Raw genomic sequence first — 15005 nt, 5'->3', positions numbered from 1 at the left:
CTAGCAAGGCAGGTGCCCTTTCCAGGACTGACACATATTGTGGAAGCCCAAAGAGGATGTGAGTGAGCAGAAGGTGTTGAGTTATGGGGACCAATCACATAGGGAGGCCTTGGAGCAAAATGAACTGACCCCAGGTCTCCCGTGGCCTTTCCGCTCCAACCACAGAGCAGGGAGGAAGCAGAGCACCTGGCCCTAGGCTGAGCATACAGGGGGAAGCAGCGTCTGGACTCTGCAGTGAGCACCAGCAGAGGAGAGAGCAAGACTGCAGTCCTGCCCTGCCAGCATCCCCTCACAGGAGCTAAGCAAGCCAAGGCTACGCGTAAGGCCAAAGTGAAGCTTCTCGAAAATTTGAACGTGCCAATAACACAGGTGCTTTCCTTGCCCAACTTTGGTGCTGCCAAAAAGTATAAACTGGATTTAAATATTTGTTTAACTTCCTCTTTCCTGTTTTCACATCAAGTATTATTCCCCGCCCCCTCCCCATCATCCCACCATCACACACTTCCCAGCTAAGGGAAATGCATGCCTAGTTCAAAACCACCTGTGGGTTTGGGTCTTGGGCAGGCTGCACAGGGGCTGTCACTGTGCCCACTGCCCTCCTGGTGTCCCCTCCTACTCCAGGACCTTGTCAACTCTTCCCTAGGCCAAATACTCAGGGAGGGGCACTCCAGGATGGATATGGGCACCCCAAGGGGTAATGTCACCAGTGTGACAAATGCATGCCCCAAAACTTATCTTCTCCTTGTAAACGAGATCTGACAGAAGATTCCACTAAGCCACCAGCTGCTTTGTAAACACCCTCACATTCCATTCAGCAATACAAATAAAAATCGGTATATGATGGCGGAGCAGGTGCCACCTGGGAAGTGTTGCTCCAGGTGGATTTGGGCTTCTGAGGGGCCAGCAAAGGGAAGAGGCTGACTGTGCTTGTTGGGCTCTTGAGCTTGAGGGAAGCCAGCCGGCAGCCATGGGAGCGAGCCGTTGTGGCAGTCACAGGCGGGCTAGCGCGCCAGGGCTCTCCTGCTGTGATGGCTGTCAGGAAGCCAGCCGGCAGCCATGGGAGCGAGCAGTTGTGGCAGTCACAGGCGGGCTAGCGCGCCAGGGCTCTCCTGCTGCGATGGCTGTCAGGCCCACCTTAGGGGTGCTGTGATCAGGTGGCAATGTTGTGAGAGCAGAGGACATTGTCAGGACTTAGGTTTTTGTCTCTTTCACCTTATGACCTGATGACCGAGCCCTGAACAAACACGTTCTCCTAACTTGGACCAGAGAACGGAAGGTGTTGGTCCATGAGGAAGCCAATTCTCTGAATGAGGAAACTCAGAGTTGAGGTGTTTCCCAGCCTTCAGCCTCCTGGAAGTACAGGCAAGATTAGTATGTGCCATATGGGGCCTCCAGTCCTGCAACCACCTGTGCCAGTGTCCAGGGAACAGGTGAGGGCTCAGCCTCCAAGCCCACCTCGTGGGTGTCCCGCATCATCCTCTGCAGATGGCTGGGCCCCTCCAGGTGCATCACAGGATGCCTGTCCAGGGAGGTGTTTCTGGCTGCCTACAGGGTCCAAAGGCCCCAGGGTCAAGGGGCCTGGACCTGTGTTCCAGGGAGCATCACTCAGGGTGAGTTGGTGATGCTGCATAGTGAACCCCCAGGGGTTGGTGCAGCAGAGGCGACCCCCCCCCTCCACTCATGCTCACCATGCTCCATGGCCTCAAGCTCAGACGTGGCCTGACACTGGGCAGAGGGAAAAGGCGCCAGGCTACAGCGTATGGCTCAGGAAGTTTCTGCCAGAACTGATGCTTGTAGCCACCACACACCCTTGCCACGTGGCCAAGCTGACACCAGTGGGCAGGGACGTGTCAGCCTTCTCAGAGTCAGAGCTCCTGTGAGCAGTACAACCCCACAGACTGCCCCACATGAGCCGGGCAGACGCAGGACTCCTCACCCTGTGCAGTGTCACAGGGAAAGGGTGTTCTGCAGAGGGTCTTCTCGGGCAAAGAAAGAGCCCATGCACCTTTGTCATAAGCATTTTGTGAAACGTTTCGTGTTCCATGAGACGTTCACTCCATGAGCACTCAGGGGCAAGCCCAGTGCACTGCTCAGAGGCAGACCCTGGTGCCAGATGCAGGTTGGAACCTGCTCCAGTCCCAGCAGGCGACCGGGCCTCACAGGTGTGCTGTGTGCCCCAGCGTCCCTGTCCTCTCTCACAGAGTGGTCATGGGGTCAGATGAAGGGACGCACACTAAATTGCAGGAGTGCATGGTCATGTTTGGGAGACAGTGGAGGACAGCCTGGAACTGCATGGCAGCGTCTGAGTCGGAGACGAGAGCCAGTTTGAGGGAGGGGGAGGCTGCTGGCCCTGGAGTCAGCTGTGCCCACAGTGCAGGGAGGGCTTCCAGGGGTGGCTGGAATGGCTGGCTGATGGAGCTGGGAACTGTGGACCCTGGGCCAGACGGACTGCTCGAGGACAGGGCTGGCCTGGAGCTGCTCCCCAACCTAGGAGTTGCTTGTCACATTGGTGTCAGGGACGCAAACCCTGCTTCACCCACCACTTCCAGGTGGCTGTGGCAAGGCCCCGCCCTCCCCAGTGGGTTCTCAAACGCAGGGCGGCACTGAGGTGCTCATGTGCCTGCCACAGACCAGCAGGGTGTCTCCTACTGGGTACTGAGCAGGTGTCAGGACTTCCTGAGCTGCATCCCACAGCTGTGTGGGGTCTCCTGTCCTGTCAGTCCCTGTCAAGAGCCCGTGGGGATCAGTTCCTGGTCATCTCTCAGGAGTGTCCGGGATTCCCATGGAAGCAGGATCATGGGTCTGTCTTGACACCTGCAAGGTGTTTCGTGGAAAGAAAATGATCTGAGGTTTTTAACAGGAGGCCTCTTCCTCATGCAGCAGGCAATGTGTCTACATTTGTTCATTGACGTGTAGTCGCTAACAATCCGGTTCTGTGAGGAGACCACAGAGGGCAGGTACTTAGCTATCCATGAAAACAGTGCAGTCACAGTTGTTCATATGAAAAAGGAGGAAGGGGAGGGGCGTTTGGTGTAGCAGTTAAGAAACTGCTTGGGACACCTGCATCCCACATCAGAGTGCCTGCGTTCAAATTCCGGCTCTGCTCCCAATTCCAGCTTCCTGCTTTGAAGACCCTGGGAAACAGCAGTGGTGACCCAATTAATTGGGTCCCTGCCACGCATGTAGGAGACCTAGACTAAGTGTCCCACTCCTGGTTTTTGCCTGGCCCAGCCCAACCCCAGCAGTTGTAGGCATTTGGGGAGTGAACCAGTAGATGACCTCTCTCTCTCTCTCTCTCTCTCTCTCTGCATTTCAAATATAAATAAATAAATAAATAAATAAAAAGGATGGAGAGCTGTGGAGCATACCCACAGCCTGGAGGCGTGTGCCCCCACCCCACCCCCGCCCTGCAGCAGCTGAGGGTCCTGCCAGGGCCCTAGCAGCCCACCCCATCCAGCACCCTTGGATTAAAATCTTGCTATTTTGATTTATTATTTTTAATAATTTTTAAATATTGATTTACTTATTTGAAAGACAGACTTATAGAGAGAGAGATCTTCCTTCTGCTGGTTCCCTCCCCAAATGGCCACAACAGCCAGGGCTAGGTCAAGCCAAAACCAGAGCCCAGAACTCTGTTCAGGTCTCCCGTGTGGGTGCAGGGGCACAGGCACGTGGACCATCTGCTGCTGCTTTCCCAGGCACATGAGCAGGGAGCTGGGTAGGAAGTGGAGCAGCCAGGACACGGCCCGGTGCTGACATCGCAGGCGGCAACTTAACCTGTTACGCCACAACTCTGGCCCTACTATTTGGATTTAATGATAAAATTACCTTAGGTCTAAGTACACTGAGTTGTTCTAACATACTTGCCTAGTTATTTCAAGATTTTTTGTTGGTAGTCATAGAAAAACTTCAGTGTTTGGCAGCCAATTCCATGAGCATGTGACACTCGACTCATGTCTACAACGTGCTCTCATTTCAGAACCTGAGACAAGCAAGTTTCTAATTAGTTTTTTCTCGTATCTCTGATAAAATTCACTGATACCTCCTCTTGGGCAGTGTGTTGCCTGAGAGCGGATATAGGTAAGAAATGAGGCTGCAGAGATCAGAGGTGTGCCTGGGGTGGGGGCGGTGTAGCCATGCTTTCTGTGTGTGCACATGTAGGGAAACTGAAGGGCAGGGTGCAGGGTTTTAAAACAGTTTTTCTGAATTTATTTATTTGAAAGGCAGAGAGATGGATGGACAGAGACACAGAGAGAGAGCCTCCATCTTCTGGTTCACTACCCAAATGCCCACAATAGCTGGGTCTGAGTTAGGACAAAGCCAGGAGCTTGGAACTCCATCTGGGTCTCCCATGTGAGTGGCAGGAACCCAAACACTGGGGCCATCACCTGCTGCCTCCCAAGAAGCTGGATCGGAAGCAGGGGTGGAGCTGGATCCCAGGCACTCTGCTATGGGATGTGGGCATCCGGAGCTGCACCACAAAGCGTGCCCCAGCATGGCTGTGACATGTGTGCATGTGCGTGTGTGAGTGCAAGATGCAGTTCCTAGCCCTGTGTGTGCTGTCAGCACCTGTGCTTCGCAAGGACATGGACGTGCAGTTCCCTCTGCTTCTTTCCTGCCGGCGTCTCCGTGGACAGCAAGCTGGAATGTGCAGCTTTCTGGAACCCGCCCACCAGGACATGGAGAAACAGACCCACCCCAGTCAGGCTGCAGGAATTAAACATAATGGGCTCATTATTAACACTCAGCCAGCCGTAAAGCCAGCTCCAGCCCCCGCCTGTCTCTCAGTGACCCCTGGGACCCATAGCAGTGGCTCTTTTTCCTCCTGGGTACCTGGTTCCTGCTGGGTTTGTCCCCTGACCTGGGCACCCAGGCTCCAGTCCCTTCCTTCCCATCCTGCTCTTGTGGGTTCTGCAAGGTTCGGCCTGAGCCCCCTGCAGGAAGAGGGGGCTTCCCGCATCTGCCCACCCAGGGAGACCTTGCTGACACTGGGCCCAATTCAGCCATCCTTTCTGCACAAAGGCTGGCCTGGACCCCAGGCTCTGCCGTGGGCTTCCCCACCCCTGCCCTGGGTCTGGCCTTAATCCCTGGACCATGGTCAGTTCTTTGGAGCCTTCTCCCCCTCAGATTGTTAGTCCCTGGAAGGCCAGGGTTTCCCTGGGCAGGGACTCAGTGTCAGCTGAGGCCTCCACCAGGCTGGTGCTGGACGTGCCCAGGAGGCTCTGGCCAGATCTCAGTGAGTCTGGGAACAGCCTGCATCATAAGTAGTGAGGGATGAGGGGGGGACTAGGGCCTCAGCCCTGAGTCCACGGTGTGCCGGGTATGTGTTCCTGGGCTTCAGGGAGGTGCCGGTGTAAGGAGAGGATTAACGGTGGCTAACTCAGCAGGTGTAGTGAGAGGAGGAGGGGCTGCACAGCTGCAGCCTGGATGCCCAGCCCCCGGTGGTGACTACGCAGACATGGGAAAAGAGGGGCTGTGTTTACAGAGAGCAAGACCAGAGGATTAGGAGTTAGGGACACCACTGCTTCTGGCACTGACGGAACTCTTCAGTAGAACAGGATCCAGTGAGGGTGGTCCCTTCCTTCAATGTGCCCATCCTTTCTGGGATCCCTCTGGATGCCAGCTGTGGCCAAAAGAACCTTCATCACTTAAAATAGCCTGTTGGGGTCTTCAAAGAGGGAGGTGCCTTTCTCTGAAGGGAGGAGAGAACCTCCACTTTGACTATGACCGTGTCTAAACAAGATAAGAGTCGGAGAACTCAAGGGGCTTCCATAGCCTTGGAAACTCATAACTGGTGCATAGGGAGATTACTGATGCCATAAACAGGAGTGTCAATTTGTAAAGTCAACAACAGGAGTCACTGTGCACTTACTCCTCATGTAGGATCTCTGTCCTTAACGTGCTGTACACTGAGGCTTAATGCTATAACGAGTACTCAAACAGTATATTTCACTTTGTGTTTCTATGGGGGTGCAAACGATTGAAATCTTTACTTAATGTACACTAAACTGATCTTCTGTAAAAAAAAAAAAAAAAAAAAGAAATTATCAATTCCCAACTTGACTCTCACTGGGATTAAACATGACAATAGGTCTGATCTGATTTCATCATCATTTAAAAAAAATCATCTATTATTTTTCACTTTATGTTTCTGTGTGGGAGCAAACTGTTGAAATACTTACTTAAGGTATACTAAGCTGATCTTCTGTATATTAAGATAATCGAAAATGAATCTTGATGTGAATGAAAGGGGAGAGGGAGTGGGAAAGGGGAGGGTTGTGGGTGGGAGGGACGGTATGGGGGGGAAAGCCATTGTAACCCATGAGTCGTACTTTGGAAATTTATATTCATTAAATAAAAGATTAAAAAAAACACATTAAATATACCATAAAAAAAAATAGCCTGTTGGAAAACAGGGCTGGTGTAGATGGCTATGTGTAGACAGACTGGCTGTATACAGGCCAGCTGTGGACAGACCAGGGTCTATAGGCCTGGTGTGGGCAGATCAGGTGTGGGTAGACCAGGTGTATACAGTGTCCAGCGCACCAAGCCCAGTGGAGAGGGTGAGACTTTCTAGGTAAGTTCCAATGCAGGAGGTGGTTTCTCGGTCGGTGTAACAGGAGACCAGGGATATCCATTTGCACTGGGCAGAGCACCAGATGCCATCACTGCTCCCTCTCAGGACCAGATCCTCTTCACAGTGCCTGGGAAGCTGTGACCAGGCAGCTGCCCCAGAGCGATTCCCCTGGGCCGTGCGGGTTTCACCCCAGCAAAGCAGCTATTGATGGAAAGTGGGGCAGGGCCGGGCAGTGTGTGTGCCTTCTGTCCCCAGCGGGCTCTGATGTCCCTGGTGGGTATCTGCTGCCACCCGTACGTCGCGAGTTTTTATTTTTAAGTCTGACTGGAGGCAGAAGTCCCCGCAGTAAATGAAGAGCCTTCCCCACTTGTCCTCGGAGGGGAGTGCCTGTGTGACCAGTGCCTCCCCTGGCCCCTGTTCTGGTGGTGTCACCCGTGTGGCCTGGGGGAGGGGTACAAGGTGCCAAGAGGAGCAGGCTCGATCACAGGAGCCTGGGTATGAGAAACAAGAATCTTAGCTTAAGAGAGCCATTCTCATTCTAATAGAATTTTACCTGAAATTAATAGGGAAAATAGACCCCTCCTTGGAGAATGAAGCTTTAGGACAAGTTTTCAGCACACACGCAGCTTCCGCGGTCGAGGGGCAGGGCTGCGCTGTCAGCTGGCCAGGCAGTAAAACAGGGAGCTCCGTGGACTGGGAACCGAATGCCTCCCACCACGCCGTGTCAGCCTCCTCCCCGCAGGCCTTCACTTAGCTCAGAATCACATTCTGGCCACAGGAAGATTTGAGATCAATAAACCCGCAAGGGCCCAAGGTTTTTGTTTGTTTGTTTTTAAAAATTTATATATTTAAAAGGCAGAGTTACAGAGAGTGGGGAGGGCAGGGTCTTCCATCTGCTGGTTCACTCCCTAGATGGCCGCAATGGCCAGAGCTGGGCTGATCTGGAGCCAGGAGCTTCCTCCGGGTCTCCCATGTGGGTGCAGGGCCCCCAAGCACTTGAGCCATCTTCTACTGCTTCCCCAGGCCATAGCAGAGAGCTGGATCGGAAGAGGAGCAGCCGGGAAACGAACCTGTGCCCATATGGGATACTGGCACTGCAGGCGGAAGCTCTGCCCACCACACCATAGTGCCGTCGGCATTTCAGTCCCTGCTGTCATCAGGAGAGAGCCCCGGTCTGGTGGGCCCACGAGCCAGGCCTCTGGAGGAAGGGAGCAGACAAGCAGGGGCCCAGACTCTCTTCGGGCAGGACACACGCTGCTTTCACTTTTTGATTTTTAATTTACATAAGAAGTTATCTGTTCAGAGGAGTCCCAGAGGTAGCAATTTCATGGGTGGAGTTTTGGCCCGGTGGTTAAGATGCCACAGTGAGAACACCTGCATCCCTGGGTTTGATGCCAGCTCCACTTCCTATTCTAGCTTCCTGATAGTGCAGGCCCTGGAAGGCAGCAGGTACTGCCTCAAGTGGTTGGATCTCTGCCATCCATGTGGAGACCCAGAAGGAGTTCCTGGCCCTTGGCTTTGGCCTGGCCCAGCCCAGCTGTTGCAGGCATCTGGGGGAGTGAGACGACAGATGGGAACTCTTTCTCTCTTTTTGTCTCTTTGCCTCTCTAATAAATAAATAAATAAATTCACAAATTTTTAAAAAGATTTTTTATTTGTTTTGAGAGGAAGAGTTACAGACAGAGGGAGAGGGAAAGACAGAGAGAAAGGTCTTCTATCTGCTGGTTTACTCCTCAAATGGCCGCAACAGCCAGAGCTGAGCCAATCCGAAGCCAGGAACCAGGAACTTCCTCCGGGTCTTCCATGTGGGTGCAGCAGCCCAAGCATCTGGGCCATCTTCCAGCTTTCCCAGGCCGTAAGCAGAGAGCTGGATCAGAAGAGGAGCAGCCGGGAATCAAAATGGTGCCCAAATGGGATGCCAGCACTGCAGACAGAGGCTTAGCCTACTATGCCACAGTGCTGGCCCCTGATTTCCCAATTTCTTAAACTCTTTGGCTTTAACTGTTATTCCTGGCCTTGCATTTCATTTCCAAACACATAAACCTTAGGATTTCTTCAGGAAATGTTATATCTAAAAATAGCTTTTTTTTTAGACAGAAAGCATTCTATCTTTACATAAAAGCATATTGCACCAGGGGCCAGCACTGTGGTGTAACACGTAGAGCCACCACCTGCAGTGCTGGCATCCCATACGGGTGCTGGTTCGAGTCCCAGATGTCCCAGTTCTGATCAGCTCTCTGCTATGGCCTGGGAAACAGCAGAAGAAGATGGCCCAAGTCCTTGGGCCTCTGCACCCGCATGGGAGACCCAGAAGAAGCTCCTGACTCCTGGCTCCTGGCTCCTAGCTCCTGGTTCTGACCAGCCCAGCTCCAGCCAGTGCAGCCATCTGGGGAGTGAACCAACAGATGGAAGACCTCTTTCTCTCTCTCTGCCTCTGCCTCTCTGTAACTGCCTTTCAAATAAATAAATACATCTTTTTAAAAAAAAATTATTTATTTATTTATTTATTTGAAAGAGTTGCACAGAGAGAGAAAGAGAGAGGTCTTCCATCCACTGGTTCACACCACAATTGGCCACAGTGGCTGGAGTTGGGCTGATCTGAAGCCAGGAGCCAGGAGCTTCCTCCCAGTCTTCCCATGCGGGTACAGGGGCATAAGGGTTTGGGCCATCTTCTGCTTTCCCAGGCCACAGCAGAGAGCTGGATCAGAAATGGAGCAGTTGGATCTCAAACCAGTGCCCATATGGGATTCCGGCACTGCAGGTGGCGGCTTTACCTGCTACACCACAGCGCCGGCCCATAAATACATCTTTAAAAAAAATCAAAAAGCATACTACACCAAAATGTCAAGCAGAAATCAGTGACCAACAACAGACTGCTTTCAGAGTGCTCAGGTGGGGGCACAGTTCTGCTGTCTTGGTGAGAGATGGCCCAGTGGTTTCACCTGAGAGCCCTTTACAGGAAAACAGTTAGAATGTGGTTGCTGTGGATGGTCTTCCTTTCTGAGTGTAAAATGTGTGGCCCAGCTCTGTGCTCTCTGCAGATGGAGGTCCCCTATCCCATTTACAGATCGAGTAGGGCCAGGAGAGGCATGGAGGGGACAGACACCCCCCCCAGACCCTGACAAGGCCCTGTGAAATTGCACATCTCCACTGAAGATCTTGACCTGTTGCATTGAGAGTACAGCATTTCTGATTTGATGGATGGCCCTGATGCTAAATCCAGACTTGACTGTGCCTCCCTGTGGCAGACATGACATCTCACATTCACGAGTATGCAATTTAGGGTCCTCCTGGGTGCAGGGTCTTGAGCCTGCCGAAGGACCTGCTTCTCAGTTATGTGACATTGAGAATGACCAGGAGCTCACTCTATGCAGTGGATTTGCCAACACCTTTTGTATTTCAGAGTTGATTCATGTCACACAAGACGTAGGATGGTGCCTTCAAAGGATCCTGCCATGCCTGCCTCTGGTGTGCTATGCGCAGTCTCGAGTTATGTCTTTACATTTCCTATGTCCTGCCTCCCATTCCAGGATCTGGAATCCCTGGATGCCTACATCCAGAACACATTGTCTGCCTTCTACCTGCCGTTTGAGGCCACAGCGGCCACAGTGCTCTGGCAGCTGTTCAGCGTGGCCGAGACACTCCACAGTGGGGACGGGCTGCGCTGCCTCACCCACTTCCTCATCCCAGCCAAGAAGGCTCTGCAGCGGCTACAGCAGGAAGCCTGTGTGAGTACCTCCCCCACAGGGGTGGAGCCTGAAGGAGACCCTCCCATAGTGGGGTGGAGTCTATGAGAACCTCCCCCCCAGAGGGTAGGGTCTGTGTGAGTACCTCTTCCACACCAGGTGGGGTCTGTGCTGGATCCTCCCCACAGGGCGTAACCTGCCGTTCTCCACTGGGAGGAGGAGACAGGCAGGTTGTTACCTGGACCTGGAAAACTCTTCAGGCTGAGCAGGTTGGATTTTAGATCTGGGGAAACGTGCAATGAAGATGGGAAGATGCTTTGGTCTTTGAAGGGAAATTAAGGATTAAAAACCATGATTCAAGTGAACATTTACTGTTTTATTAGCACTGCTGAATAAAAACTGTGAGGTTATAAAAGATGAAACAGAGAAAGGGAGAGAGAGAAAGAAATGAATCTTTCTTCTGAGGTTCATTCCCCAAATGGCCGCAATGGCCGGGGCTGGCCAGACTGCAGCCAGGAGCCAGGGGCTTCTTCTGGGTCTCCTGCAGGGGTGCAGGGGCCCAAGGACTTGGGCCTTCTTCCACTGCTTTCCAAAGTGCATTAGCAAGGAACTATATTGGAGGTGGTGCACCAAGGAGTTGAACTGTCACCCATATGGGATGCTGGCACTGCAGGTGGAGGCTTAACCTTCTGTACCATAATGTCAGCCCCATACTTTCAATTCTGTTCCTGCTTAATATCCGTTGTCATCAAATGCATATACTGGAGGTTGTTATTAATAATATTAAAATAAATTGTCATGTGACACTAAGATTCCAGCAACAACCACTATTCATCCCCCAACCCTCTGTAGGTGCGAGAAGCACTTCAAATCCATAACCAGGTATTTGTCACGTCGTGTTGTCACAATTTGAGACAAGAACTGACTCGAAAAGTTAAGAGAAAAATAATCAAAAAGATATAGAAATGGAAGTTTCTTTTTTTTTTTTTTTTACGTGAAGCATCTTTTATTTAGTCATTTTTGTTTACAACTGGAACTCTGGGAACTCAAAATTAACATCCTTGCCTGTGAGCTTCTTATACACACCAGAGAAAGTTTCCACCTTGTGCTCCACGTTACTCTGCTGTGCTTTGTCCAGACGGACCTGTAGGAGCCGGCTGCCATCCAGTTTCACACGGATTCTCTTGCCCACGATTTCACTTGGGAAGACTAAGTCCTCAAGGATCACATCGTGCACAGCTGTCAGAGGGCGGCTCCTAGGGCGCTTCTGCTTATTTTTCATACGGCTTTTTCGAGTTGGCTTGGGCAGAATCCTCCTCCGAGCAATAAAGACAACGTGCTTCCCACTGAACTTTTTCTCCAGCTCACGAACTAGCCAGACTTGAATTTTCTGGAAGGATTTTAGTTGAGGAACAGGAACAAAGATGATGATAGCTTTCCGGCCACCGCCAACTTCGATTTCCTTGGCAGCCGTGATGTTCAGCTCCCTTAGTTGAGCCTTGAGGTCCGAGTTCATCTCCAGCTCCAGGAGCGCCTGGGAGATCCCCGACTCGAACTCATCCGGCTTTTCGCCGTTGGGCTTCACGATCTTGGCGCTCGAGCTGAACATGGCTTCTCCTGGTTGAGCGCCGGCTGAGGAAGCAGCCCAGATCTCGCCTAGAAATGGAAGTTTCTATGAAGGGGACCAAAAGGAGCAGGAAATTAGCTTAAGAAAACAGAATCAAATATAAGCCAGCAAAGGAAAGAGTAAATAAACTAAAGATATGATAAATAAATGTGCAACATAAATAATACATGTTGAAAGTGAAGTTATTTAAATTGACAAACTAGCAAAATTCTAACCAAAGGAAAGCTAGCATACCAATATTCATAAAAAGCTAAACATGGTTTAAAGGCAAAATGCATTGTTAAGGCTGAAGAGATTCATTTGATAACATCAGCAACAAATAACCAGAAAGACAAAGCAGCCTGAGAGTCCTCAGCAGCATAGCCTGAAACGCTGGAAGCATAAATTGGCCAATTGCTAGGAGAAATCAGAATTCTGTTGGGAGATTCTGCCAGTTTCGGAAGCAAATGGGACAGGCAGACCACACCCACCTGAAGCGCACATTTGAGGACATTAACTCTGCCACATCCTTCACAGGCACACATGCAGTGTTTTTCAGAGTTGGCCAAATTTTGGAAAATGTTCAGGTCAAGCTTTATAATAATAGGATATATATTTATCTCAAGGGTACAACATTACAGAATATGGGAAAGCCTACATTCTCCTTAGGCATATGTGTCCATTTACCAAGCTGACCAGAACTGACCATTAGCAATGAAGTGTCAACAAATATCAAAGAATTGGTATCTAAGACAACAATGCAAAAAAAGAAAATTAGAGATCAACACCAACTGCAAGAAACGCTTACATTTGGTTAATTTATTTTTATTGTGCTCTTAAATAAACAAAGGGTCACACAGAGAACCACAAGGGAAATTGTCAAACTATTCAGAACAGTGAAGGGATGAGTCCCAGAAGAGAAGCCTTCACTCCTCCAGGCGACAGAGACCCCAGATAAGCCAGAGCCCTGCCCTCTCCTGGGAAGGCCCCTCAGGGCTGTGCCTCCCCAGCTGGGACCACTCTTGCAGTGGGAGGAGGAGCAGCCTGCCAGGGGGAACAGGAGGAACCAGAGATTTGGGAAGCCTCTGGGCTGACAGATGAGAATCTGGAGGAGCCTTAGCAAGAGAATCACTCTCTTCCAAAGAATTTTGCCAAGTAAGTGGAGATCCCCACCTCAGGGTGGGGCCAGAAAGCGAAAAGAGACCTGGAAATCTTCTAGTTGCTCCCTGTCAGAGTTGTAATCTCCAGGTCTCTGAGTCGTAAAATTTCAGTCTCAAGATTTCAACATCTCTTGGTTTCTGAGTCCAGGAGTGGTAGATGCCAGGCTCCCGCTGGGTGGAGAGATGGGAACTCACTGTCAAAAGCGAGTGATACTAGACATAGAACTGAAATCAATTTAAGCTGAAACCAAACTCCTTCTAACTCAAATTTGATAAGATGGCCCTGTGGCCAGGAAGTCTGGTGCTGGGCCGAATGGGGTCTCCTCTCTCCTGCAGCGCATTGCCGAGCCCCTGTGGAGACATTCAAGCCCCTTCCCAAGCCGTCTATATTCCTAGACCACAGCACTGATGAACTCCTAATCCAAGCGGCCTAACACAGGGGAGAACATTTCTCCTGAAAAGCCCGTGTTAGACAAAATCTCTGACATAATTCTTCTTAATTTTTTTAATTTTTATTACTTTTTTATTTATTTATTTGAAAGTCAGAGTGACACAGAGATAGGAGGGGAGGAGAGGCAGAGAGAGAGAGAGAAAGAGGTTTTTCATCTGCTGGTTCACTCCCCAGTTGGTCGCAATGGCTGGAGTTGGGCTGATCTGAAGCCAGGAGCCAGGAGCTTCCGCTGGGTCTCTCACACAGGTGCAGGGGCAAAGGGCTTGAGCCATTTTCTACTGCTTTCCCAGGCCATAGCAGAGAGCCTGATCAGAAGTGGAGTAGCTGGGAAACAAACCGGCACCTATATGGGATGCTGGCACTGCAGGCTGTGGCTTTACCTGCTATGCCACAGCATCAGCCTGGATAATTCTTTAAAAAAAAAGATTTTTTAAAACAGATTTATTTATTTATTTGAAAGTCAGAGTTACACAGAGCAAAGGAGAGGCAAAAAGAGAGAGAAAGAGAGAAAGAGAGGTCTTCCATCCACTGGTTCACTCTGCAATTGGCTGCAACAGCTGGAGTTGTGCCGATCCGAAGCTAGGAACCAGGAGCTTCTTTCAGGTCTCCCATGCAGGTGCAGGGGTTCAAGGATTGGGCCATCTTCTGCTTTCCCAGATGATAGCAGAGAGCTGGATCAGAAGTGGAGCATCTGGGATTCAAACCAGCGCCCATATGGGATGCTGGTACCGGAGGCAGTGGCTTTACCTGCTATGCCACAGTGCCAGCCCCGATAATCTTAAAAAAAAAAAAAAAAAGATTTATTTTTTGTTTTTATTTGAAAGGCAGAATTACAGAGAGAGAGGTAAAGGCAGATAGAGATCTTCCATGCACTGGTTCACTCCTCAGATGACCACATGGCTGGGGCTGGGCCAGGCTGAAGCCAGGAGCTAGGAGACTCTTCCAGGTAGGTGCAGGGAGCAGGGACCTGAGTACCTGGGCCATCGATTGGTGCCTTCCCAGGCACATTAGCAGAGAGTTGGATCAGAAGTGGAGCAGCTGGGACACAAACCTGCACCATCTGGGGCCCCAGGTGTTACAGATGGCTACTTAACCACAGTGCTGGCCCCTCTGACATAATTCTTAAAAACTCTGGGACACCAGATCCATCAATAGAAACAGACTCACAGACTACCCAGGTTTGGAATTACCAAGCAAAGTCCTCTTAAAAACCATAATAAACATGTTAAATAACCCACAAGTAAATATGGGCAAAGTGGATGACATGATGGAGGGTTTTAACTGTTCAAAAAAAAAATGAAAATCCTAGAACCAAAAAATACAAGATCTCCAATTTAAGAATTTAGTGGGTTAGGCTGCCCCTTGTGACACTGGAATCCCGTGTCAGAGTGCTAGATCCAGTTTTCTATTCATGCACCTGGGAAGGCAGCAGAGGTTGGCCTCGGTGCTGTGGTCCCTGCCGTGCATGTGGGAGGCCAAGATGGAGCTCCAGGCTCCTGGATTTGGCTGGGCCCAGGCCTGGCTG

General features: G+C 50.8%; 2 protein-coding genes across 5 annotated transcripts in view; one reads left to right on the top strand and one right to left on the bottom strand.

Moving 5' to 3' along the window:
- PLEKHG4B (pleckstrin homology and RhoGEF domain containing G4B) overlaps positions 1-15005 on the top strand; it is a 61227-nt gene that overhangs the window by 11519 nt on the left and 34703 nt on the right. For all 4 annotated transcript variants that reach the window (XM_017339229.3, XM_051829785.2, XM_008251397.4 and 1 more), the window contains exon 2: positions 10108-10305. In XM_017339229.3, the coding sequence (XP_017194718.3) occupies positions 10108-10305 (198 nt within the window). The remainder of the gene's footprint in view (positions 1-10107; positions 10306-15005) is intronic.
- LOC100357281 (small ribosomal subunit protein eS7-like) lies at positions 11236-11936 on the bottom strand. Its single transcript, XM_051829795.2, has one exon. It carries the CDS (start codon positions 11870-11872, stop codon positions 11288-11290), a length of 585 nt encoding a protein of 194 aa, XP_051685755.2. The 5' UTR covers positions 11873-11936; the 3' UTR covers positions 11236-11287.

Source organism: Oryctolagus cuniculus, chromosome 14, assembly GCF_964237555.1.
Source record: "Oryctolagus cuniculus chromosome 14, mOryCun1.1, whole genome shotgun sequence".
In the NCBI taxonomy this organism is placed as follows: domain Eukaryota; kingdom Metazoa; phylum Chordata; class Mammalia; order Lagomorpha; family Leporidae; genus Oryctolagus; species Oryctolagus cuniculus.
Note: the sequence above shows the minus strand (reverse complement) of the source record. Positions and strands in the feature narration are given on the sequence as shown.